Genomic DNA, 27,258 nt, shown 5'->3' on the forward strand with positions numbered 1-27,258 from the left:
AGTTAGCTCACACTAATTGTTAATTAATGCATGATGCACTTTCAAATACTCTGTAAAGGTTAATGCGCCTGAGTGGGGTATGTGGGGTTACAGAAATTTCAGCAAGAAGAGATCTCATATCCCATGCGACATTGAATAGATCCTAAGCAAAAGCAAAATATTAGCAATATTTTCAGGACCCATCTGCTCTTTAGCATTATTTATAGTGAAAATGGAATGTGTTGTTGTATATTAGTAATATATTAAATGTATATATATTTGTTAATTACCTTAAATTATTAGGCATCCTTAGACATCCTTAAGAAATTATCATGATAATCAACGTTATGGTCGGGCATTGCCGACAGCCTCAGCGCAGTGTTGCTACTTGTATTATTATGTATTGTTAATGTGCGTTGTATACCGTTAATGTTTGTTGTCGTGTTGCATGTTGCAATTAAGAATGTCACACATAAAGCACTTGTTGTTGTTGTTGATTTTTATTTCAATTTGGAGTCGGGGCTTATATCAATGCAATGCAATGCAGTTGCAACTCATTTCGTAGCTTAAATACATGTTACATAGTTATAGTATTTTATATATATATATTTATGTGTGTTTACATTTACTTGTAAATCATTAATATATATATATTTAACATATTTTTGTATTTTGTATTGAAAGCAACACAACTATTTAGCTTAAATGTTTAACATTCTCATTAAGTATAAGTTTTCCTTTTTTTCTATTTTTCTTTACAATATTTTCTTTGTAAGCCTTTATTACAATTTACCTAATTTAAGCTTTAATATATGTACTTTTTTCTTGTTTTAACAATTTGTTTATGGGTAATGAAAAATAACTCAATTTATAATGAACTAAAATTTAATTGAACGTGCTTAAATCTTTCTTGATATTTTTTGTGAACGTCTTTAAAGCTGTTCTGATTTTCTTGAAACATGATCTTTGATTAATATGCATCTCAAATGTATTCGGTCGTTCACTAAGTAATTTTTCATTAATTTATTTAAGGTCTGACTGCTTTACTGCATAATTTTTGGTTTCATTTCGACTAGAAACTACAACATAAAAAGATGTGAACGTCAGCTTTGATAAAACTATATATTCTCCATTTGGATCTAATGCCTTTTTGAATACTTTCGGACAAGAGCTAGGTCTCAAACTCATCATTTGTATTATCTCTGCTGGCACAAAACTGGTCCAAGTGGTTTCTGAGGTCCTTTTTACAGCGAAGGTTCTCCCGTGGCTTCTAATCAAACCATAAAAACTTTTGGCGAGTCACCAATAAACTTGTAGATAGTCTCGCATTATTCTGGTGGAGCACTACACCTCTTATATTGATCAATTCTGTACTCAATGAGTCAATGAGATCGACTGCTGACATGAAGCGAAATTACTCAATGAACGATCAAATAAAACCTTTTCTAGAGCAGAATTAGCTATAAAGCGCACGACCATAGAACTGCCCTGTAACAGTGTATATTCACATTTATCTCCACTATATATTGTTCAACTTATAAAAAGATATTCATATATATATATAAGGTGCATCAATATATAAGTACACACAGACGCACACATCTCTCATATATTTCTATATATTTTGTTACTATAATTTAATGATTTTCGATATGTTGTTGTTGTTTTTGTTTTAACAATATATTTAGCTGTATATAATTTCATTTATATATGAGATGTGCGTGTGTGTGAGTGTTTCTTTCAGCGTTTTACGCGCATATATATGTATGTATATATGTGAATATGTATATGTCATTTAATTATTTAAACATTATTCAACTTGAGTACATCAAATTGTTAATTTCACTTTGTTTTATTTTTTGTTTTTTCTCTCTTTTTCGTTTATTAAGCACAGCATTAAAGCAAAATGAAATTGCAATCGTTTTTACCCTTGTGAAAGTTTATATAATTGTAACTTTACATAAATATATATATATGTATATTTATTTATATATAGTATATTCTATATATGATAAGCTAACATAGGTTGACGCAAGCTCTGTGTGGCTTAGTCTGCGCACTTTTTCTTTTGGGGGGGGCGGATCATAACTAGGGTCTGCTCGACTAGGGGCTATACGAGTACTTTGTATTAAATATTTTATATATTTTTTGTATATATCGAATGCTAATTGCCTTAGCCTCATATGTATATCGTTCGGATATGTAGCACTAACACACACTTAAGCTAAGTCTTGCACAAATTTCTGCGCGCACCATGGTTAACAACGTTGGCAGCAAAGCCAGCCACGCTATGGCCACTGCGCTGTTGGCGTCGCTGTCGGCGCCGCTGTCGACGCCGGGCGCATTGCCGTTTCCATTCGCCGCGTTCTGTGTTTTATCTAGGAAGGATTTTTGTTCAGATAAACCGATTTCATTCAAATTCGACTGATAGCGCGTATCTGATTGATGAAATGATGTGGGGAGACAGCACACAAGTGGGCGAGACAGAGACAGAGAGAAATAGAAAGATAAAGAAAGAGATTTTTAAATGGGGTGTACTAAGCTCGATAGAGAGATACACAGATATAAAATCAAATGTGTTGGACTAAAATGAATAAGGGGCGTGTGCCAGGCTACTATGCTGATGATGGGCTCAAGTTCTACTCACTCTTATCGTGTCCGTAATGGGAACGCGTCGCATCGGAATTGCCAAAGCCGAAATTATTGTTGCCGACCTCGCTCCAATGAGATTCGCTTGTGTAGAGACCCGAAGGGGCGGTCGTTGGCGGATACGAGACTGTGGTTGAGAGAGAGAGAAAGAGAGAGGTAAAAAAAGAGAGAGGGAGAAGTTAGAAATGACATGTCATTCAATTAATTAATTAATTAATTATTAATAATTAATTAACATTTGTGTAAGGAAATACTTAAAGAACTCAGTCAGATCTCTTACGTCTTAACACTCTAATAATCTGATCGTAAAAAAGAAATATGAATAGGTATGAAACATAGAGTTTCTTTACATACGTAAAATCAATAATAGTAATTTATAAAATTTTATACATATATATACAATATATACAATATATACTTTCTCAATAGCTTCGCCTTTATCATATATGCACAGCCTATCGCGTCTCTCCGCCTATCTCTTAGAAGAGCACCTACAGCCAAACCAGTCTAACTTAAGTGAATTATCTGCATTTTGATTGGCTTACGCTTGCAATGTCTGATTGATATATAACTAATGCCATCCCACTCACACTCCCACTCATACTTGCTTCACACTGCCAACTCACACAGTATATAGTCTTCTCTTTCGCTCTTTTTGAAGTCTAATTGTTTTTCTGCTTCACTTGCTTCTCTTTGTGTTCCCATCTGCCATTGCATTTCAGTTGATTATTGTCAACAAAATGCCTAACTCTAAAAATAGGCCGTGCTTTGTTCTCACACTCTCACGCTCTCGCTCTCACTCACACCAGCTTGATTACGTAGAACAACAACTGAACTTGCTCTCGAGTTTTTTTTTTCTTTTCTTTTTTTAGCATTTGTTGTTTATATTCATTTACATATTTTTATTGTTTCTTTTTATTTGTACATCAGTCAAATGTGTATATTTTGGTTGCTGTTTTATTTTTATTTTTTTAATGGAATTTGCATGCAAATTGTTAAATTTTTGCAATTTTTCGCACGTCTCATTGCATTTGATTTTTTATGCTATTTATTTGAAATTCGTGCTGTCTGTTATTTCGCAGCACACTCCAAATATATGCATACATGTAGATAAATACACACAGATATGTATATATTTTATTCGCCCGACTTGATGGAACAAAATGCTAATTATTTTGTATTTTCATTATGTGACAATATGCACAATTTCCCAGTTCCCAGTGCCCCGGACCGAGGCTTATATAATTTAAGCGTTCAGTTTTTCCCCAGTTACACAACCTCGATAACCATATACATCTGTGTGTGTGCATACTCTATATATATGTTTTCAATTAAAGCACGTTTTAATTATGCCCCCGCACCGTGAAATTTATTCAGCACGTTTGTTTCAACCATTTTAAATATGCAAAATCATTTTGATTGTCAAACGCTTTTTGGCCATATGATGGTACTCATTTTATTAAATATTGAATATTCATTCAGCCGACTGAGCAATCTCATTAGAAACTAATTAAAACATTGATTTTCCGACATGCGAAACTGAATAGAATAAATCATAGTAGAAATGAATGTAAATAATTCTATACTCCTGCTTTCTCTCTATTCCCCTCACTCCCTACATATCTTTCATAAATATGTAAATATTTTTTAATAAATCTATTTTTATTGATAAATGTATTTTAGCTTAGCCTAAAGCTATTGAGACTCGACTCTAGTGCATAAATACGACCCTAAATATAACAATCACTGTTAACAGTTTAATCACAAAAACATTCGATTTAAGGCCATTAATTCCCAGCTACAACAAAATGTTGCACACATCTAATGAGCTCTGAAGCTTTAAGTCCGATTCGACTAATTAAGAGATTCATGGCCCGCAGCAGGAGGGGGAGGAGGAGCAGGTGGAGGCGATGAATGCGAAGGAGAGACATGAATAAGGAAAAAAAAAAATCCAGCTCCATGGCACATTGAGAAAGTGCCGCATTGGCCTTAACACGAATTGACAAATTTCCAGCTATTTAGCCATCGAGGCGAAAGCCAGAACAAAAAGGAAATCTCAACCGCAATAGCCCAGAAACGGACCGACTTAATTGGCTGGCCAGGAAACGTGAACTTTTCAGCGTGCCAAGCTGCAGAGAGGGCGAAGCGTGCGATCTGAAGTAAAAGACGAATGCTTAACACCTTACAATGCCCTGGTCGATGCTTGGCCAAAAACTAAAGGCTGCAGGGCTCAGCCATAATCAAGCCACTGGAAATCAAGTCACGTGCTCTGCGCCTGAGGTGTGGAATCGGTGGGGCCGACCGCTTGGTTAGCCTCGCACACAAGTCTCGAGTCGAGTCGATGGGGCGGGCCATGGCAGCCGGAGTCAGTTTTTGACTCCACATGTGCTGCGCTGCCTGCCTCGAGGAAAACTTAAATTTCATTTCAACTACCAAGGTTGAACTTATTTTCTGTTGCAGCGGCAACGCTTCAATTTCTGCAGCTCAAGTTGTGAGTTAATATCACGTTTTAAGTTTAATTACGTGATGGATTTGCTGAGGGCAGCTTTAAGCGGCCAAAGACTGAGCGAGATAGAAATCCCATTTCCTAGCGCTACAATTAACTAAATTATATGTTCGATTCTAGTTGAAAATAAATTATGGAACAATTAATTTCAGCTTGAGGTGAATTCGCAAAGCAAGTGAAATAATTAAATTCGAATTATGTTTACAATAATAATAATGATGTTAATAGTGACTGTTAATAGTCATTAGGAAATAATAATATTAAATGTGGTAATCATGACGCGATTTTCATTCAAAAAATTAATATTAATAATACTAGTATTAAGTATTCATATAGATAATACTAGTATTGTAAAGCTCAAATCTGCTAAAATTATTATTAAGGTAATACTAAGAAGAATATTAATGAGCTAGTAAACAAAATAATCCTAAGGATTTTTATAGCTCACTATATAGACTGAAACGATTTGTCACACCCACAGTGGATTTTTTGATATATGTATATATAATTTTGTACTTTTAAAGCATCGTTATAGTAAATTACGTATTAAACTTGGGCCTACTAACACCAAATGTAAGCCTACAGTTTTATCCGATTGGCCACACCTCCAATATGGCATGTAATTTTGATCTTATGCTCTCAACCCAAGTATATATTTCAAATTTCTCTATCAGTTCAATGAGAATGGCTTCAGATTTAATGTAATATACATATGTGTTCCAATTTACCACGCCCTTAGTGAAGAAATAGTGAATGAATATCTAGTTTTTTAATCATTGCACATTAATCATTATTTATAGCTTCAAAACAAAAGCATAAATGATGAATTTGTTTCTACAAATTACTTTCTTGCATAAAATCCGAGATTTCACTGAATATACGTATATCTATATATTTGTTTATGGTGTAATAATGGCAAACCATAGAGTTATAGAGTTGAGCTGCTCCACATTATTCGTATTTAATATTCATTATTTTCTTTCAATTTAGTTCTTAGTGTATTACAGCAGTTTCACATTTTTCTTTTTAACTATTTACTCACATGGAAACGCATTTTACTAATAAAGCATTTTTTCCCCAAAATAAATAGTTGAAATTACTCCGGGAAACTTGCACAAGCTGCTGACTTTGCATTCGCAGCATAAATTGTGCAACGCTGCGTATGCGCAACATATTTGCAGCTGCTTCAGAAGAGGCTTGTGCTTTTCGGCTCAGCTCAGTTTTGCGCAACTTTTGTTTGGCAAACAATTAAAAATGCATTTGACGGCAACTTTTGCTGAACAAGCTGCGAAATTGCATTGAGCGAGTGCCGACTGCCAATTTCTGAGTGCTGAGTGCTTAAATATGTCGCATAGTTTTTTTTGTTTTTATTCTCATTTTATTTTTAGATAGCTCTGAGCTATTTACTCACCATATAATCGTATAATGCCATCCGTCTCGCCCCTGGGATTCTTGGCCACACACTTGTAGATGCCATCGTCCCCGCTGCCCACATTGATAATTGTCAGCTTCATGTGGGTCTTGTAGGCGGGCACGCCGACGCTCGACTCGACTCTGGGCAATGCAGACAGAAGAAGATGTTGTCAGCCAAGAGCAAGGAGTAAAGAGAGCGCAGTGGGAAATGAGAGGAGCACTACTTACTTGTACTTAAACGAGTCGTGTATGATTGGTCCCTCGCCGCGTGTCCAGTAATTCAGGGATGTGGGATGCGCCTCCGTAAAACATTCGATGGTCACATTGAAACCTTCGGGTGCGCCAACCAATTGATGTGGTATTAGCAGCATGGGCGGAACTGTAAAAGATTTTCATAATGAAATAGCATTAGCATTACCTTTGAATTAAATCTAAAAATATAGAGAAAAAACGTTGACAAATAAATAATTACTGTTAAGCCTAGCATTATAATTCAAGAGGGACAATATATAATAGATAATTGGTCCAGATAAGTTTAGCAAGGGTTACGTTACAACTTCATATTTTATTTATTTTATTTACATTTGATTTTATCAATGTCGATTCTGGAAGAGCATTGGGGTATTTATGACCTCGACATTGGAAAAAGGAAGACTTTGTGAACATGAGACGAACACTTTCCAACCAACTGCAGGCTAGGGTAACCCAAAGGGAGTTATTCTTAGAGAGAGAGAAACAAGAAGAAAGTTTTATTATAAAGCAAAATTTCGCTGTTGAAACTCGCAATGTCATCGGACTCTTTAAGATTGGCGTTGATTCTCTCGAATGTCGCCTGAACTATTAAAATGTTTTCAATAATGTTTATGTCCTTCGAATAAGTCGAGCAATTTAACTCCACTATTTTATAACCTTGGTGGAATGAATGGAATGGGAATATTTTTATTCTGCAACTAAAAAGTCTTGTAAGCAGAGTACTTCTTCGATAGGACAAATTGCGGCAGAATAGTACTAAAGAGTAAAAAGATCCACATGCAACAGACACAAGCAATTATCCTTGTATGAGACTATACTATAACTGTACATGGATCGTGTTATATATTTGACTATTCATTATATTCTGTATATTATATTAATACATCCTAATGTATTCATGTATTCTATATTAGCGCCACAGTGCTGTCCACAGTATTTTCATTTCCTACATAATTATCATAAATATTTGCCGCACTCTAAAAATTATCCAATTAGTGAAATGTCCACCGACATTGTCAATTTTTCCGTGTTAATCCTGACAGCTTTGAGTATTCGCGATGCTTTCGTTTTTGGCGTTGACCAACACTGTAAACTACTTAGTGTCCAGTCAGGTCGTTTAACCCCTTGACAAGTTAATTAAGTTGCGCATTTTGTCACACTTAAGCTGCGTGACACTTAATATCCTTTTGATTAAGGACATTACAGAGAGAGCAAAAAAAAAAAAAAGTGAATGCAAGAAATAATGAAGGGTAGCCAGAGGGGAGACAAACGAAAGGTGTGCGGCTAACTACGGCAAAAGGCTTACGGCTACAATTCATAAACATAAAAACGACGCTAATTTGTGTTCAAGCTGATTAAAATTTCAATTGGTCCAGCAGCGGCATTGGCCGAAGGGCGACAGAAGGAGACAGAGAGTGGGAGAGTGGGAGAGCGAGAGGCTTGAAGAACCCTTCAGGTTTGAGCCGCAGCTTAATTGCCAGCTCGTGGCTCGCATAAATCAACAAAAGGTAAAAGAGCCAGCGAAATGACAAGGCAAACTCAATGAATGAATAGAAGAGCAGGAGCAGCAGCAGCAGCAGGAGCAGGAGCAGGAGCTAAAGCTGGAGGAGCACAAGCAGCAGTCGCAGCATCCATTGTGTATAGAGCCAGCACTTTTTCTGCGCTCGGCCTAATGATGATGACAGGCTCACAGACTACTGACAATAACTATGGCAGATGCAAAAACCCAAAAAAAAAAAACCATAAAACAAATGAAAAAAAAATCGACGTAGAAGAAGAAGGTTCATTAGTGCGAACAGTGGGTAAAAAGCAGCAGCCGCATTTAATATCTTAATTAAAATGGCGCGCCGTAGTGCATTCGAAGTGTGGCAAAAAGTTGGCTCAGTGAATCGCCTGAATCCCCCTCAAGTATTTCGGTTGACGAATTTTTCTATAGGTGTCCTTCTGCTATGTACTACGGAAAACTACTCAACAGATGCACAAACACATAACAAATAGACTCGAAAGATGTTCAACGAGAGATGCAAGATGCAGCGCTAGAGGAAGAGCAGGCGGAAGAGAAACACAAGAGCCAGCAAAATACGGAATAATGCTATTCATAAGATTTTTCATGAGCTGCGACCGCTGAAAGAAAATATAGTTTTTTTTTTTCTACTTTTACTATTTTTTTTATTTTTTTTTTTACTTGTTACCCACTTTGAGTGTGACTTGTGTGTGCATGTGCGGCTGTATGTGTGTGTGTGTGTGCGTGCGCACTATGGCGAACTTTTTCTCCTGGGCAAAGAAAAGGCGCAGCCTCGTGACTTGTCTTGGCTCTCAATTTAAATGAAAATCAGTTGCATAAAAAAATTATACTTAAGATCTGGCTCGAATTGCCATTTGCATAAACCAAAGACAAAAATAAATTCTATATGCATACATATATACATATATGTTTATAAAAATAGCTATATATATATATATATATATATATGTATATATATATGCAACTTGAATGCATGCATAAATTGGACTTGAAACTTTGTTTGTCAATATGCAGCTGGAAGAAACTAAAAAGTTAGGCGAAATGAATTGAAGTGAGTCTATGGTCCAGTAGGAGATAGAGGGATAGAGTGAAGAGGGGGAGATAGAGAGTTCGCTAGGTTATGACAAACAAAATTATTCAAATTGGCTAACGGAATTGTCCGAAGCAGAAAAATTCTGGACTTAAATTTTGTAAGGACAACTTACAACTACGCAAGGCAATGGGCTTCTGGACTTTCTATATAATTAAAGTTTGTGCATGTTTTTATGCATGAGCATTAGCAAGAGACCAAATTAAATACTCTTCAAATATTATATACACAAGGGATACAGCAATGAGAAGAAACAAACGAATGCCTCAAACTCAAATTTTATACAAGAGATCAACTTTAAATCAGAAAATAATATAAAAACAAAGTGAGCATAACTTAAATCGCAAAGAAATGCGTATGGGCAAATAATCTGGCAGGTGGAGCTGAAATTGCCAAAAAAAAGACAAACAAAAAAAAAAATTTTTTTTTTCAAAAGCAAGAAGAGTTTTTTGTATAGAAAATAAATTAATTTCCACTGGTTAGATAATTTATAAATTGCATAGGATGAATGCAAATCCTATAAACGAGGCGAGGAAACGATAAAGAGGTAAAGGGAGTAAAGAGAATAGTATTGAACTTCTGTACAATCATGAAAATTAAAGAGGAATACGCTTAAGAAGATATCAAAAGTAAAACTCAACAGTTTCAGTTAAATGTAATGCTAAATGCCAGTCCCGTTTTATACTACACACAAATTTAGGAAATCACGAGAATCGCATAGGAAAGCCTTTTCATACTGCTAATATTCAGTCAACACTCAGCAGGAGTTGGACTTTAAATGCCAGCAATATGCCGTTACGCGACCCATTATCAGATAGCATTTTCTTTGTCTCAATCACATTGTCTGCAGCAATTTCTGCAGCGTTCTTTAGGTTTGCAATGGCCAATCCTTTTGTCCTTATCGTAGCCCGGTCCCTTCACCTGTTCCGTTTTCGGCCAATCGCAATGCAATCAGCTCATGGCCATCATCTTGTCCATTTGCCATTACACTAATTCCGCACAAATATTGCGCCAACATCCTTCGGCGCAATCAAAGTCCAAACAATGCCAAGCCAAGCCACTTGGGCGGTAATCCTTGACTGGGCGAATACCCGACCCGACTGCGACCGTAACGAGGCTTCATTAACTGCTAATTTTCAAGTTGTTTACACTCAGCCAGTGGCACCTTGCAATTTTCTATAGACAGCCAGACACAACTGTCACTCAATGTCCGCTGACTACTGAGGCGCAAACAGCAAGTCCCCCACTCCCCCCTCCCCCCTCACACCACTCAGCCACACCCACTCAACCAGTCTGCCTCTCACTCCCAGTCGTACTAAATTATTGTTGACTCAAGTCCTTCTCTTCTCGTTTTTCTTTTCATTCCTCTTTCTACCCGACTCGCTGTCCACTTAGCAGCTTGCTCGCTCGCTCGGCGCCTTCGCAGAATATTGTCGCCACTCAATTGTAATTTAAATCAGCGCTAAGAACTCCAACTGGACAGGAAATGCTACAAATGCCTGGCTTGTCACTGCCATGTCGAGAGTGCCTAAAGTCAAGTGCTTTAGTGTTTTCATTTCTATGCCCAGCCACTGGCCATTATCGTTTTGCCAGCCACTTAACTTGACCGACGAGGCTTGAAGGCGGCTTCGACTTATTTATAGAACATAAGTCTCCTTATATATATTTAAAAGATTGCAAAGATTTTTGTATAGTTAAATATTTATGTATATATATAATTCAAATATCTTCTATACAAATAATACTTTTCATATTTATCTCAAGTATTCAATTAATAAATTCCAGCTTTAAAATTCTTTGGCAATGCGAATAATACTTTTAATAATACTTTTAATACTTTTAAATATATTGCAGGAGCATAGAAAACTCTTTTACCACTTACACATAATTCTCAAAAAATAAATAAATTTCCAGCAAACTCTGACGAGAAAAATACATTTATATAAACTTTAAGTACTTTGTAGAAAAAGTTAAAACACTTCTATAGTTCATAAATTTCTCTGAAATTGTAAAGAATATGATATATATATAAAATAGAAATTTCTCGCAAGGAAAATAATAAAATATACTATTTTTAATGCTTTCCAGGAAAAATTGAAAACTCTGAAATTTTACACATTTAGTGTTTTCACAATAAAAATATATTATATATGACTTTTAAATATTTTTCAAGCAAGTCGAAAATTGTTTAATAATTTTTACTTTTATCTCTTTTATTACAAAAAATTCCAGGTAAAATCTTGGGCATTGAAAAACAGAAATTGAATATATCTTGTTGAAAAAATATAAAATTGTTTTCTTACATCCACATTGACCGCAATTATTAAACAAAAATCCAGTGAAATTCTTCAGCAAGCAAAATAATATAACCTTTAAGTATTTCACTTGGAAATTGATTATAAATTTGTAATTTCCACAATTATCACAAATAATAAAAACTATTTCAAATGGTTGACAATGAAAACTTAACCCTTTCGAAAAATTCTTTGATACCCTGATTAAAGCCACTGGAAATCCAGTCATTGGGGATTTTCTTTTAAAGCTCTGTTAAGTACCGACAAATTGTATAAAAAGCCAAAAGAAATAATATGAATGCCAAATATCTGGATTGCATACCAAATTAGCTGCTTAAGTTGGCCCCAAAGAAATTTTACTTCGTTTTTTTTTTTCCTATGGCTTCGCTCTATTTCTTTTTTGCTGAAGTGGGGCAGGTTAAGGGTCGTTCGCAGCATATGTTGTCCTTATGTCCTGCTGTTGCTGCTGCTGCAAGCAAATCAGTATGCAGTCACAAATGTTAGAAACAAACTGGTTTACACATACACATACGCACACACACGCACAGACGAACACTAAGCGGAAACAGTAGCTGAATTTGTTGCTTCCTGTTTGTTAAGCAACGCACGCCACAATAAACGTACAAACATGGAGCAAGATATAGTAAAAACAGAAATAAACAAGGAAGGAGAAAGGGAGATAGAGAGAGAGAGAAAAAGAGAAAGAGAGAGAGGGAGAGGGAGAAATAGTAGAGCAGAGAGCTAGTCTCCATGTGTGTCCTGGCTAAAGGACATATGCAAGCTGTCACAGTTGTTTTAACAAATTGTTTGGGTTGCTGTTGCAGACGAAATTTCTTTTTCATTTTTCCTTTTTTTTTTTTGGCTCTTTTTTAGTGTGTTTGAAAATTCGTTTTTGACAATTTTTAAAAATCAACGTACGATTTTATATTTATGATCGAGCACACGAAAAATCGTTTGCTACCAAAAAGAGCCAAATAACACAAGGAATATTTATGGAGCTGCTTTTAAGGGGAAATCGAAGACGAATTCTTGAAATTGGTTTTCGTGACAGAAAATTGTTGGCTTAAAAGCTGGCCAGGAATTAGTTGTGTTGATAAGTGATAGCATATGCGATAAAAAACAACATAAATTGGGCGTGAATATAAAATAAAAAAATAATAAAAAAATAAAAATAAATAAATAAAAATATAAATAAACAAATAAGCAAAATAAAAATAAGAAAAGTAAATATGGGCAAAAATTCTGGATGCCCTAATTATTTAAATTATTTAAAAATACTATATACATACTTTATTTAATGTATACATAATATATTTGTTTAAAATAATATTAATATAAAATTAAAAATATTATAAAATATATGATTTGTTTTTTTTTTTTTTTTTTTATCTAAATTTAGAATAATATATATATATATTTTTTTTTTTCAAACTAAATTCAATTTTTTTTTAAGTAAATGGTTTTTGTTTTTGTTTTGATTTTTTTTTTGCAATTTTTTTTTAAATAAAAATGTTTTTAAAATATGAAATTTTTTGTGCGTTGAACACTACACAATCTCGAGCCAATACAGATATTAGACATTGACATTGGACACATGGAATGTAGGTGAACAAATAGTTCCATTAACAATCACGTCGATTACACACACACACACACTAAAAAAGATTTATGCTATAAACATTCTCATTTGATAAGCTCAGACGTCTGAAACAGGCTGTATACCCTAATGTCAAACAGTCTCCTTTCTTATCGTGGAAACTCTTAAATCTCATCGAGCATAGATATAGAGAAAACAAAAATCTCTATTAATTTGAAATTGTTGCTCACTCTCTCTTAATAAAATTTGTAATAAATATTTTAAGTGGCTTAAAATTATTTTGTATATAACAAGCAACTCCTCTTTCTAGCTTCCATTACAGTTCATAAATCAATTAAAGATCTAATAACTGCTTCTTCTCACACTTCTCCATGTCAGTCAGAAGTTTGTTTAACTTGCCCAAGCAATCCATTGCGCAGCAAATCTATTTGGTTTTTCTACACAATTTTGTTTCCCAAGCTCTTTGAAGTAGTCTTTTCATATTTTCTATAGCCACATGCACGCACACACACACATTCCTTGCACTCTTTTTTTTTTCAGTGTATGTCTGCAGCAATCAGGCATTTCGACTTACTTTTTTTATGGCTCTCGCTTCGCACACGTGTAATTTGTATTGCAACATTTTTTTTACAGCTCTCGAGGGAGTGGACAGGTTATATGGGCGTAGTGTTGGCCGTTCTGCGACCTGGGGGTCTCTGAGTTCGGATCCGGATTCGGTTCTGTTTTGTTTGGCTAGCAAGCAAGGGAATGAATGTCGTGCACAAAAACCAAAATAGATTTATGCTTGCGGCATTTTTAAGTGACAGCAAACGAGCAAATTTTCTGTGACGTTGCCACTGCACCGCCCACAACGCCCACACGCCGTACGCCCCTGCCCCATGCTGCTGCCATGACAGCGCACGGACAGCATGTGATGTGACTGACTGTCGCTTGTAATAAATCTTAAAAAGAACTGCACACTGATTTGAACTTTGTTTCGTTTTGAATTTTCATTTCTTTCTTTCTTTTTGTCGTGATTTGTTTTTGTTTTCACGTGAGATTTTACAGAAAAAGTGCAGCAACAGCCACAAGTGGGGCCTCAAATTGCAATCGGTCAGAGACAGTGGGGCCAGCATGGGGCTAAATGTTATGTTGATATGCTTGGACTGTTAACAGATAAAGTGAGATGGGGGGCGAATGTATAAGGTATGTAATAAGCGTTTGAGTGAGCTGCTGGCTTACCTTGATTCAAAAGCAAATAATTTATTGAGACACTAAAAATTTAATGCATTATGAATGAATGAGAATAGATTTAAGAATATTGATATTATGTGAAAGCACATGGAATATTTCTATTTAATTTTGTTGATACTATTGAACAAGGTTGTATTTTATAAGAAAGCTAGATCTAAGCTGATGCCTAAACAAAAAGATTGAGGAAGTTCATTTTAAAAGAAATTAAAAAATATATTAACGTTTTATTTGTTAGAAAACTGAACAAATTACAATTGTGGAATATACAACATAAATTAAATTAGAGATACATATATAATTAAAAAAAAAAAAAATAAATAATAAAAATATTAATATACAACATAATTTAGAGAAATATAAAATTAAAAAAATAATAAAAATAATAATATACAACATTAATTAAATTAGATATACATATAAAAAATTTAAAATAATAATAAAATATCAATAATCAAAATAATAATACTTACAATACATAAAAAAAATACATAACAAATAAATAGTACAATAAATAATAAAATTGTATACCCAATTATTGATTATTAATATATATTTTTTTTCATTTTCTTAATTTTTTTTTATTCATTTATTTATTTTTTTTTTTTAACGCAACTTGTTTGTTTGCATGCCCAAATAATAGTCAACTGTCGAAAAATGAAAAAAGTATTTCTTACGCACATCTTTCACCACTGTGCCTGCCATGTGACCGACTATCAGATCAGGTTTAATCCGCAGCCGCGAAATGGAAATATGAGTTGCTAGGGACAACAGTGCAAATAACACACAACACTCGAGCACACATACTCACACACACACACACACACACACAAAGCGAGAGGGGCAGATATACAATTTTATAAAGGTAGCTTTTAGCCATCAAACGCGGTTTGGTCAACACGTAATGAAAAACAAATTGAAAACGGTAGCTAACCCAAATCCAAGAGCTATAAAAACTGTATTTAGTTTTTCCACAAATTTTGCACAATTTTCATTTGATATTTTTCGCTGTTTTCACAATTTTTATAGAATTTTGAGTTCACGCTGCAAGTGCTTGGTAAATAGTTGTGATAAAAAAATCTGTTCAGCACCAGGAAAGAATCACTTTATCATTTTCGCTTCGACAAACAGTCAAAGAGCAAAAGCGAAAAGCTGATATACCCCTTAAGCGCCGCCCTCCCCTGCCCCGCCTGCTAGCGTTATTATACTCACAGTCGACGCTGACTTTGATGCGCTTGGAAACCGTCGGGGGCACCCCATTGGATGCGATGCAGAGATAGGCGCCCATGTCCAGACGCGAGATGCGGGTTATCTCCAGCGTATCGCCCTCCCACTCATTCACTGCAACACAAGAGAGAGAGAGTGAGAGAGAGAGAGAGAGAGGCAGTGAGAGGTAGTTAGGGGAATCTCTTAAATGATTGATGCAGCTGCTCTGATATGCGCTAGCCAGCTGTCCGTTACCTTTGCACTTACCTATGTGATTCTTATTGATGGCTATGCGCGAGTTATCATCACGCTTCCATTTGATAATGGGTCTGGGACTGCCGCTGGCCCGACAACGCAGCGATATATTAGCGCCCTCGCGCACAATGACATCGCTCGAGCTCAGCGAATCGTCAATATTTGGTGGCACTGCAAGGGATACCAAAGAGTTGCAAATCAATGGAAAATTGTTTTAAAGTAACTTCAGTAAACCACAAATAACAGTTAAATGCAACGGACCAAAGCCGCTTACGGTGCAAACAATGCGCCGGATACATTTAAGATTAAAGCGCCTACATAATAAATATAGGTGTGTTTGTATATATATGTGTGTGTGTGTGTGTGTGTGTGTGTGTGTATGTATATGTAAAGTGAGCAGCACATTCATAACGTGCACAAACCCATCTACATAAATCGGTGACCACCAAAAATAGGCGGCAAAAACTAAAATAGGTGATAAATTGCATTGTTTGCGAATATGTGTGTGTGTGTGTGTGGGAGTCTGCGCGCGTGTGTGTGTGTGTGTGTTTGTGCAACAGGATATTGCAACTGGAATATTTTCAATTTCAATTCTATGAGCTTTCAATATGTATTCTATAATTATTTCGCACATTGAAATTGATTCAAATGCAAATGCATGTGTGTATGTGTATGTATATACATACATATATAGTAGATATATATATTGTATATGTATATAACAATTTCAAGCACACTTGCTTAGGTTACCAATTCAATCATAACAGCGTATTTATGCTTCGTTATAAGCTTTAAATTCCTTAGTCTCTTAATAGAATTAAATAATTTGTAATAACTTCCTTAAAAATACTTGTTAAATAATCAAGAAAACAATAAATAAATTAAACTTATTTCATATTGTTTTTTTATCTTGCATTATCAACTATTGTGAAAGGCTTTTTTTTTTCAATAGACCAATATTTAAATATATATATTTATTTATTTTATATTTATTTCCTTCTTTTTTTTAAATAATTATTTTTTTACTGGATGAAATGTAACCCTTAGTTTCAACCTTTGATATTCGCTAGAAAAAAGAGATCGCTTAATTCACAAAGTTTTTTTTTTCAATATGAGAAATATTGTTTATATTATTGTAATATTAAAAAATATATAAATATTATTTCTGCAGCTACATTTATTCATTATACAACAAAAACGAGTCTTTGATTAGAGTACCTCGTTTACGGCAGAGTTTTCATTTTTTTGTTATTTTCATTTGTGTTTGTAAGCCATTTTTAAAATTTGAATTTTTCTTGTATTGTTGCACATAATTTTTTAATTAAAAAATTGTGCTGCCTTTTCGGCGAGTTTCGAATGCATTTTTAATAATTTGTTTTGTTTGCCAGGCGGGAAAATAATTTCGCTTGGCCAAAAGATTCACTGAACTGTACACTGCGCACACACACACACTCACACATATATACACACACCCTCACACATACACAGTTTGCTTTTGGCTTCTCCTGCTTCTGTTTTTGGTTTTTGTTTTCTCTCGCGCTGTGTGCACGCTTTAAGGCAATAAGGCATAAATTATTTTTTAATTTGCCGCGTATTTGTACAGGATTTCGGTGTGTACTCTTGCAGCCGGGGGTACTGCTGATTAGACGTTAACCCTGCTTGACCCCACAAACAGCAACAACAACAGCGACTAGTACTCACCCACAACATTCAGATAGCCGAATTGAGTTTTGGCCGTCACCGTATTGATCTGGCACATGTAGCGCCCTTTGTCCTCCTCGTGCACGTTGTTGATGTGCAGGTACCAGGTGCGATGCCTGTCGTGCTTGTCGTGCGTGACACTGATGCGCGGATTGCGCGTGATCACGTGATTGTGCACGGTCAATATCGCCGATTGCTCAAAGTGCATCCAAGCGACCTGGCGAAAAATGAGAGAGAGAGAGAGAGAGAGAAAGAAAAGAGAGAATTAATACCGCGCTATTATTAGACAGAGAAAGACTTAAGTTTGTTGTAAAAATATATTGAGTTATTGCTGGCTAATTGGATATAGATTGCATTATAAGGAATAAGGAGTGTTATATTCCCACTTTCAATGATATCTATCATCCAATAACGCTCTTATTCTCCATTAAAAAAAGGAACAATGAAATATATATGAATATTTTAAGCAAGTGTTCTAGAAAATGTATTACTAATAGTAATACAAATGCTATTCAAAATACTTTAATAATGATATTCATAATGCGAATACAAATTGTAAAATATATACATTTATTTGCATAAGTAAGCTCCTCCATGTAAAACATATTTATTTACTACCATAAGTTTTAACTCGGTTCGTTCCAGACTTGAGCAAGTAAAAAAGAATTTTTGCTTTATGCAAAAAGTTCTATGAAACGGCGCCAGTAAAGCGAAATCAAGCTGAAAACGCAAGAGAGGAGGAGGAGAGAGAGAGAGAGAGACAGAGACCACAACATCAACAACAAAAACAAGTCCTTTTCGTCCTTTCACGCTTCATTTAGCATTTCTATACACTGTTGTCGAAAGCAATTCGAGTAGATTCATTGAAGTCAATGAGGCAAGACTGCGAATGGAATAGACCTGTGATGATAATGAAGTGTTTACAAAATAATATAGATAAGTAAAAATACCAAAATATATATTCAGCAAATATATTTAGTAATTATATATATTCACAAGCGATATATAAGATTTCATCCCAAAAGCAGAGCATCTTGCAGTCATTACCTGCCTTTTCTTTTTCTGCGGTTAAGCAAATAAAAAATGCAGACAAAAAAAAAATAGGAAAAAAGCAAAATGATTTATTAATTAAGCAGCTCGTAAGAAATCAGCGTGTAATGAGCGATAATGATTTGATTACTCTGACGGCAAAAAGGGGAGAAAAATGAAAAGAAAAGCGATTGATGCAATTAGATAAACGGAAGAGGCAGCAAGAGGGAGAGAGTGGGAAGGAGACAAGAGGCAAGTGAAGCGCAGCAGACTCCAAATAAAGATGACAGCAAGAGTGAACTAATTAAGAGTTGGCATTGCGCATACGCCCGGTGCACAGCTAAACTGAGCAAATAATGGGCAATGGCTTTGGCGACTGCAAAGATCTAAGAGCTAGCCGGGGCTTAGACACATCATTACCAAGGCAAATGGAGAACAGGGTCATGAGCATCAAAAGCACTTGAAATGATGCGCTGCGACTCAGAAGGAGCATCATTACCAAGCACTTGAAGAGCTGACTCGAGTAGCTAAGCCCAAATCAGCTGAGGCCAAAGTGTGATAGAGAAACAGAAAGAGAGTGAGAGAGAGAGGGAGAGGGAGAAAAAAGAGTAGAGGGAGGCAGCACCTGATATCTAGAATGTATTTCTCTTCTCTTTTCCCATCCTTTTTGGGGGCTTGGCATATCCAGGAAATAGAATCAAATTGAGGTGTAAATGCGAGCAACAAGAAAACGAGCGCTGACGACACAAGAAACGTGCATGAACTAAATAAAATGGCCAAAATGAAAATGGGAGTAAGCAGTAAGGTGGCGCAGGGGCAGGGTGTGCAGGGCTCGACAGGTAGCAAAAAGCGTGGAGCAACTCGGTTTAGCTGATGGCATGTTTAAGTAGCTGTGTCTGTGGCCCGAACCCAGCTCAGCTGCTCTGACAGCAAGCGTCTCGCTTACATCTATTGCCAGTGTGTAATTCATAGCTATCACACACACACACACGCACACACACACGCACACACACATGAGCATGCAGACGCACCGCAACGCACATGAAACCAGTCGAGTTTATTTTTATATGCGACACTATGATGCAATTTTCTCGCTTCCGCTTTTCCTTTTACACGTTTTTTCCCCCGTGCTGCTGAGCTGTGAAATTGCAGTCATGTAGTACGTGTGCGGCCCGAAGTAGGAGTTAACCCTTATATATACACCACATACACATATACATGTATGAATGCATGCATATATAGTTGACGTTAGATGTTATTAAATAGGTTTTAAAGGGGTGAGCGCAAAAACCAGCCACTAAATGTGCATTTATGCAGAGGTATGCAGGAATTTGCTTCGACACTTCGTTAAGTGCGATTCTTAAGCAGCCATTCGAGTGGCCGAGCAGCCGGAGTGCAGCACTTGCAGTTGAAATTGGTTTCGTATATTAATGCCAGAGACGTGGCTCACCTGGCACTAGCTATGCAGCCATTGAAAAGTGCATAAAAAGCGTCTAATACTTTGGAGAAATATCAGGTCATACAATGTGTGGCAGAGGAGACGAGAGATTAGAATTGCATTATCATTGCAGAGTCCATTTGGTACACTTTCTTTCAAGATAATAAATAGAGACATAGAGTAAAGGCAGAGGCAGAGGGAGAGGAAGAGGCAGAGGGAAGGCAGAGGCAGAGGCAGAGGCAGAGGCAGAGGCAGGGCAGAGGCAGAGGCAGAGGCAGAGGCAGAGGCAGAGGCAGAGGCAGAGGCAGAGGCAGAGGCAGAGGCAGAGGCAGAGGCAGAGGCAGAGGCAGAGGCAGAGGCAGAGGCAGAGCAGAGGCAGAGGCAGAGGCAGATTGGAGAGAGGCAGAGGCAGAGCAGAGGCATAGGCAGAGGCAGAGGCAGAGGCAGATCATAGGCAGAGGCAGAGGCAGAGGCAGATCAGAGGCAGCATTCAGATTCAGATTCATATTCATATTCATATTCATATTCATATTCATATTCACATTCACATTCACATTCACATTCATATTCATATTAATATTCATATTCATATTCATATTCATATTCTTATTCATATTCATATTCATATTCATATTCATATTCATATTCACATTCACATTCACATTTCCTTATCTCTACTCACCTTATATGAGCCAAGATTTTTCACCGAGCAACCCAATTTGACATTACGTCCAGCAGGTACAGTTACATTTTCGATGTATTCGGTAAATTCGGGTTCTTCAACAACAGCTGCAATAGATAAAAAAAAACATGATAAACACGACTTATTTAGTATTATTTAGTCAAATTATGTTTGCCTCTTTATTTATTCACTATTGTGTATAAATTATGCAAAATTTTAATATGCCTGCGATTAGAATTAAAATGTCAAAAAATATTTGATAAATACATACATAAATTTGCATAAGCGAAAATTCAATTCGGCTGCATCAAATTCATTGTTGAAAAACAAAAAAACGATGGAAGCTGCTGCATATTGCAATCAAATTTCATTGAAACCAAACTGCAAATAATAAAAGGGGAAAAAAAAAACAAACATAGTGTAGCATATATTTACACGAGCACACACACACGCACATTGACTTTATTTGCCTTGAATATCAACAAGTTAAAAATTTCACATGTCAATTTTTATTCTGTGCATTTTCAAATTATGTTTTCATTTCGTGTTTTCCTCACGGCTCACATTAAATTTTTAATTTCTTCTCGCGCTTTTATATACTCATTCACAAAAATGAAATGAGTATATTGGTTTCAAGCACATATACTTTTTCTCTCAAATTATAAGGGGTTTCCCGGTATTACCTCAGCGGAAAAAACATTTCCCGATATCTCAGAAACTGTAGTGGTTGAAGCGCAGAAGTGTTTAAATATGGCATCAACTATATATCCTTATCTTCGATTCAAAATATATGTACCGATAAGGGACGTGGCGTGGAATCTGATAGCGTTTGGGCCATAAATGAGTATTATGCAGTCGGTAAGTCCCTAAAAAGATCTTATGTGTTTCGTTCTTTTTTTCACGCAATAAATGGCGGGTGGCGAAATCCTTGTCGGAAATGCTTTTCAATTTAACAGCCATTAAAAATAAAATGGGAAAAGTAAACGACGGCAAGCCGCACCAAAAATACTCTTAATTTAAAATAAAATAGTTATAAGAAAATAAATAAAAATATAAAAAACCATTCTTAAACTAAATTAAAGAATAATAATATATAAAACTTACAGAATGAATTATAAATTATGCATAGAAAATTAAATTATAATTAAGTTAAATTTTTATTAACTTTATTTTAATAAATTCAAAATACATTATACATGTTTAAATTTAATAATTTGATTTTATTTTAGTTTAATATAAATATATCCATCGTAATGGAATATTGAATATATTACAAATTAAATTTATTTAAATAAAAAAGTAGCACTTATATTATTTTTCATATGCAATTATTATTATCTTATAATAATATTTTATTTTTTAATTTTTCTTGTCTTAAAAATCAAATAAGAATTTAAATGTAAATATGGAAAATCAATTTGCAATTTAAAAATTATCGTAGCCTATTCAACCATAATTTAAAGCTAAACCTTATTTTCCATGATTTTTTAAATTTGAAGTTAATAAAAATAAAAGAAAATAACAACTACATAGTTTCCTTAAAGCATTTCATTCGAAATGTGAAACTTAAATGTTTGTTGCTTCCATTAAATTCCACACAAAGGAAAGTGTTGTAAATAAACAATTTAATTAAATTCATAGTAGATGCTGTAAGAGTACCAAACATCTGCTCTGAATACAAGAGGATTAAACACGGCAGAGGATTGTCATATTAAAAAAGGTAATAAATGCATCCTTAAAGGATATTATTTTGCCACTCTTGACTGTTTGCCGGCAATTATGTTCACACAGGATCTTTGCATGTGGACTACTCTGTCCGACGCTTTTTAATGGCAAGCAGCTCTTATCCTTTTGCTTGAGTGTGTGCCTGTGTGTGTGTGTGTGTGTGTCTTAACTACGTAATGCAATAAAGTTTGCCCATGAAAACATTCATCAGACTTATGCGCACGTTTGCTTAATTGAATTCAATCGCTTTGAGCCGTAATAAAATGCCAATGCAATACAATTAATATGTTAGTTGTGCAATTATTCAATCACATGGCCAAAAGGCAACGGCCAAGCGAACGAACGCTGCAAGGTTAAGAAATCTCTTCATAATTGGCTAGAAAATCTCGATTGCTTGACAAAATTTTATTCAATAAATAAATAAGCAGCAATGAACATATAATCATTTCTGTATTTGCACACAACTAATTCAATTTTCCACTCTTACGCTTCATTGCCCAAAGCAAAGGACAACTTGCTGTGTAATATTGTAATTTTCCAACAAAAATTAGGTAATTTAGATATCAAGTTACATTTCAAATCCGTCTTTATTTATATTTATATATATTCAGCACAATAAATAAATACAATTTTAGGCTCTGTGGTACAAATTTGTTAAACAATATAATGATCAAAAATAAAACTAAAAATAAATGTTGATAATAATATAATAATTATTATTGATAATAGAGTAAAAAATTGCCTTTAGTTCAATAAATTTATCTTGCATAAAATAGAACAAATTTCAATTTTTATTTTAAACAATAACAAAAACGTTTCATTGTTTCATTTTAATATTATAATTATTTTATTTTATATTTATAGATTTTTTTTTTTACTATCACATTTATAAATTATATAATCGGCAATTTATTACCTTGAAGAATATGTATAAATAATTTGTAAAAATTCAATTACATATTTAAAATTTTTAATATTTTTAAAAAATTTTGTTTGTTTGTTATAAAGAAAAGTTTTTTATTTTTTGTCAAAAATAATATCAAATAATTAAAGAGAAGAAATATTTATTTTATGAAATTATTTCTCATGCTATGGAAACGGATTTTCAACTTAATTTTCAGCAAAACTTAAAGTCCCACTGCATTCTAATTAGCTATTTATAATGCCTGCCAGGCATAAGCACAATATTACACACACATGCACACACAGACCTTCGCACACATTTGTATTTGTTATGGCATAGTGCACAAGGCAAAAGTCAATACAAAATACAATTTGGTACGCGTTGGCAATGCAACTGGCCCCAGGAGTCTAAACACACACACACAGACACACACACACAGACACACACACACAGACACACACACTCCCACACACAAATGCAGTCGACCACACACATTTGACACGTGGCATTTGGCACGCCCACAACATGCATCGAGCCATCTAATTATGAGACAACGACTGGAGCAGGAGGTATAAATTAGCAGCCTTGAGGCAAATGTAACCATGACATTCATGCCACACATTTTTTGCTCCATTGTATGCCGCATGCACCTGAATTAACAAACAACAAGGCAAACAACAACAACAACAAACAAACAAGCAAACGAATGGTATAAAAAATTAAAGACTCCTGCTATTGTTGCTGTTGCTGTTGCTGCTGTCGCTGATGTTGCTGTTGCTGCTGTTGCTGCTGTTGCTGCTGTTGCTGCTGTTGCTGCTGTTGTTGCTACAAGTCGAGCGTGCAACCTTTTGCAGCAGCGTCAAATTCTCTGCATAATCGTGGGATTTCATCCAGCTGCAATTTTCGCGCCAGAGCGCGTGTCTGCATATAAATTCTGTGAAGGCCCCCAGACCAAGTCAACAAACAGCACCCGCTCCACACTGCCACGCCCCCTTAATAAAACTACTACTGCAGCCACTATCAAAATAGAGACTGCGGATTGAGGAATGGACAATACTGCAGGGGGAATGCGGCTAACAGTCAGACCGTAAACGTCTAAAAAACGGAAACAAAATTAGAAACCATGAAATTTATTAAAAATAATAACTATAAAATATCATAAACAAATTTTCGGTTTTATTTCATCTTTAAAAATATTTGATTTGAATATTAAATTGGAAGAGCAATATAACGAATTGGAAGAGCAATATAAAATTTTCTTCTTCCTTTTTCTTCTAATTCATAAAAGTTATAGAAATATTTTATGTTTAGCAATACAGTATATTCCAACCCATTTAACGATTGACCTTTCCCTGCTTAATCGACTCAGATTTATGTTTTTACATTATATAAGTTTTTTACAAAATTTATGTTGATTAAAATTTATATATAACTGTGTATATGTAACTGTTTTGAAATATTAAGGACAAAAATAAAAAATAAAAAATATAATTTATAAAAAAAAATTTAAGTATATATTATTGAAGAATTATTTAATTTTATAGTATATATTTTAAGGCTCTCACATCAGAACTCTTCAAAATGAAAAATATGTAAAAATTAATATTTTGGAATATAAAACGGAAAACATATAGGCAAAACTGTAGTATTAAAAAAACGTAATAATTATATACAAAGTTAAATAGCTTTTACTTGTTTGATATTTCCTTTAACTATATTTTAGTAGCACTAATCTCACATTTACTACACTCAACTTGTGGAGCCTCTTCTCTCAGAGTCAATTAACCCAAAAACTTTAGTCTCTGCATGCAGATAGCCAACTATTATGTAGCCAATTTAACATCTGGCATGGCATTGATATTGGCCAGCAGCAGTTGATGCGCTCGTCACTGGAGTCAGCTGCCAAATGGAGAAAGTGAGAGAGAGAGAGAGAGAGAGAGAGAGAGAGAGAGAGAGAGAGAGAGAGAGAGAGAGAGGGCTGATGCTGCCTTGTTGCGACATAAATTGCGCTGCCTGAATGAATTTTGCGCACAGTTAAGCGACATTTGCGTATTGTTGCTGTTCCAACTGCACCTGAGAACAATGACAGCCGGCATGGGCATGAATGTATGTCTGAGTGTGTGTGAGTGTGGGTGTGTGTGTGTGTGAAGTGATGTCTGCTACCTTACCATAACTTTATCTATCTCCCTTTCTCCCTCACACACACACACACACACACTCTCTCTCGCTCGCTGTTACTGTCTGTGTTTCTGGCGCTCGGGGCACTGTCACCGATTTCTCTTTTTTTCACGCCGCATATCTGTGCAGCTGCTAGCTTTCAATTTTTGGCATATAGCCGTGTATCACTTATGACCCGCGGCTGGAATTAATCCCCATCCCGCTGCTCACTGCTCGCTGCTCATACACCCGTATATCTCTGTCTATCTATCTGGCTACGCTGTCGTTGTGTGCAAATATGATTGCCGGAGGTCCGTCGCCTACAAGCCGAGTGTTATTGATGCCATCAGACCCTGATGTCTGCCCGGCGGGCGTAACTGGCATCAAGATAACCAAGATAAGTACGCAATATTACACTGTACAGCAAATTACAATATCACAGGAAATTATGCGCCCAAAAGGTCAAAATCAACGACTAATAAATACCCTGCATGGGCTAGTAAAGGCTCCTAATGATATCGACATCGATTTCCAATTTTAAGTATAAGCAACTATAGAGCATATTTAACAATTTTAATGGTTGATTATAATTAATAATTATCTATTAATAAATACCTATCGTATACTTAAGAAGTATCATTTTGCTTAAAATACTATTTGAGAAATTAAATCTGAGTTAAAAATACGCAATTATTTGAGGTAGATTCTATTAAGTTTCTTTTTTTCTAAAAATAAATTAAATTAAAAAAATAAATGACTATTTGCGAATAGATTAAATAATTTGGTAAAAAATACGCAAACATTTGAAATTTATCTATAAAGTTCTTTTTATTTTTTAAATTCCATAAAAAGAAAAGCCCCTTAAAATTAAGGGAGTTTTAATAAAAGCCTTAAGCTTTCTCTATGCAAGCAATCACTATGTATGTCCAAGCCTATCAAGTAGCTCTCAACAAAGCAATCAAAAGGAATTTCAGATCATAAATAGTCGATCGACAAAAATCTTGAGACAAAGTGTTACTACTTCTACTTACTATTTAAATTCGATGCTGGCGCATTGGGCGCACCGCCGGCCACAATTATACCATTACTGCCGAGGATGATGTTGCCATTGGTGCCTGTGGTGGTTTTTGACCCCCCACCGGGAGCAAGTACGGCATCTGGCGTTTTGCTGCCAATAAGGTGCTTGGTGTTGGTGTTGGTGTTGGTGTTGGTGCTGCTGCTGGAGGCGCCTCCTCCGTTGCTGCTGCTGCTGCCGCTGCTGCCGTTGAGTATCTGCGGCAGGATGATCTTGTTGGTGGTGGAGTCCCCCGCTGTTGCCGTCAGCACTAGCAGGGCTCCAATTAGATGCCAAGACGGCAGCAACATCAGCTTGCCGTATTCTTGACTCTACTCTCAGCCAGGAGCACCGACGTTGGCCTCGTGGCCTGGCTTAAGCGCATCTCTTCACGCCAGCCCCCCGCAGCCTGCTGCTCTATCTCAGCCCAGCTTCAGCTCCGCTCTACGGTTTATCAAATTGATCAGCGGTTCCAATTGGAATACTTCTGTATGTTTAACCTTTTCACTCTTGTTTATTTATTTTACGAACTTCAACTTCATTTTGTCTTTGCTCTTTTACGTAGGTTTATC

General features: G+C 35.4%; 1 protein-coding gene and 1 pseudogene across 3 annotated transcripts in view; both read right to left on the reverse strand.

The window, feature by feature from the left end:
- The window catches only part of LOC115564621 (mitochondrial 2-oxodicarboxylate carrier pseudogene), a 75,671-nt pseudogene that overhangs the window by 44,886 nt on the left and 3,527 nt on the right, over nt 1-27,258 (reverse strand). The gene's annotated exons all lie outside the window — the stretch shown is intronic.
- On the reverse strand, nt 1,851-27,258 carry DIP-zeta (Dpr-interacting protein zeta). Of its 2 annotated transcripts, none has more exons than XM_030388113.2 (9): nt 26,664-27,258; nt 20,847-20,953; nt 17,698-17,914; nt 16,009-16,167; nt 15,748-15,876; nt 6,776-6,926; nt 6,546-6,688; nt 2,627-2,755; nt 1,851-2,357 (listed from the first exon to the last, which is right to left on the reverse strand). In XM_030388113.2, exons 1-9 carry the CDS (start codon nt 26,995-26,997, stop codon nt 2,188-2,190), a joined length of 1,539 nt encoding a protein of 512 aa, XP_030243973.2. In that variant the 5' UTR covers nt 26,998-27,258; the 3' UTR covers nt 1,851-2,187. The 2 variants fall into 2 exon arrangements, with proteins under 2 accessions (XP_030243973.2, XP_030243972.2); XM_030388112.2 differs by having other exon boundaries at nt 1,851-2,417.

This window comes from Drosophila navojoa, chromosome 3, assembly GCF_054131105.1.
Source record: "Drosophila navojoa isolate 15081-1374.11 chromosome 3, UAZ_NAV_1.0, whole genome shotgun sequence".
Lineage (NCBI taxonomy): Eukaryota > Metazoa > Arthropoda > Insecta > Diptera > Drosophilidae > Drosophila > Drosophila navojoa.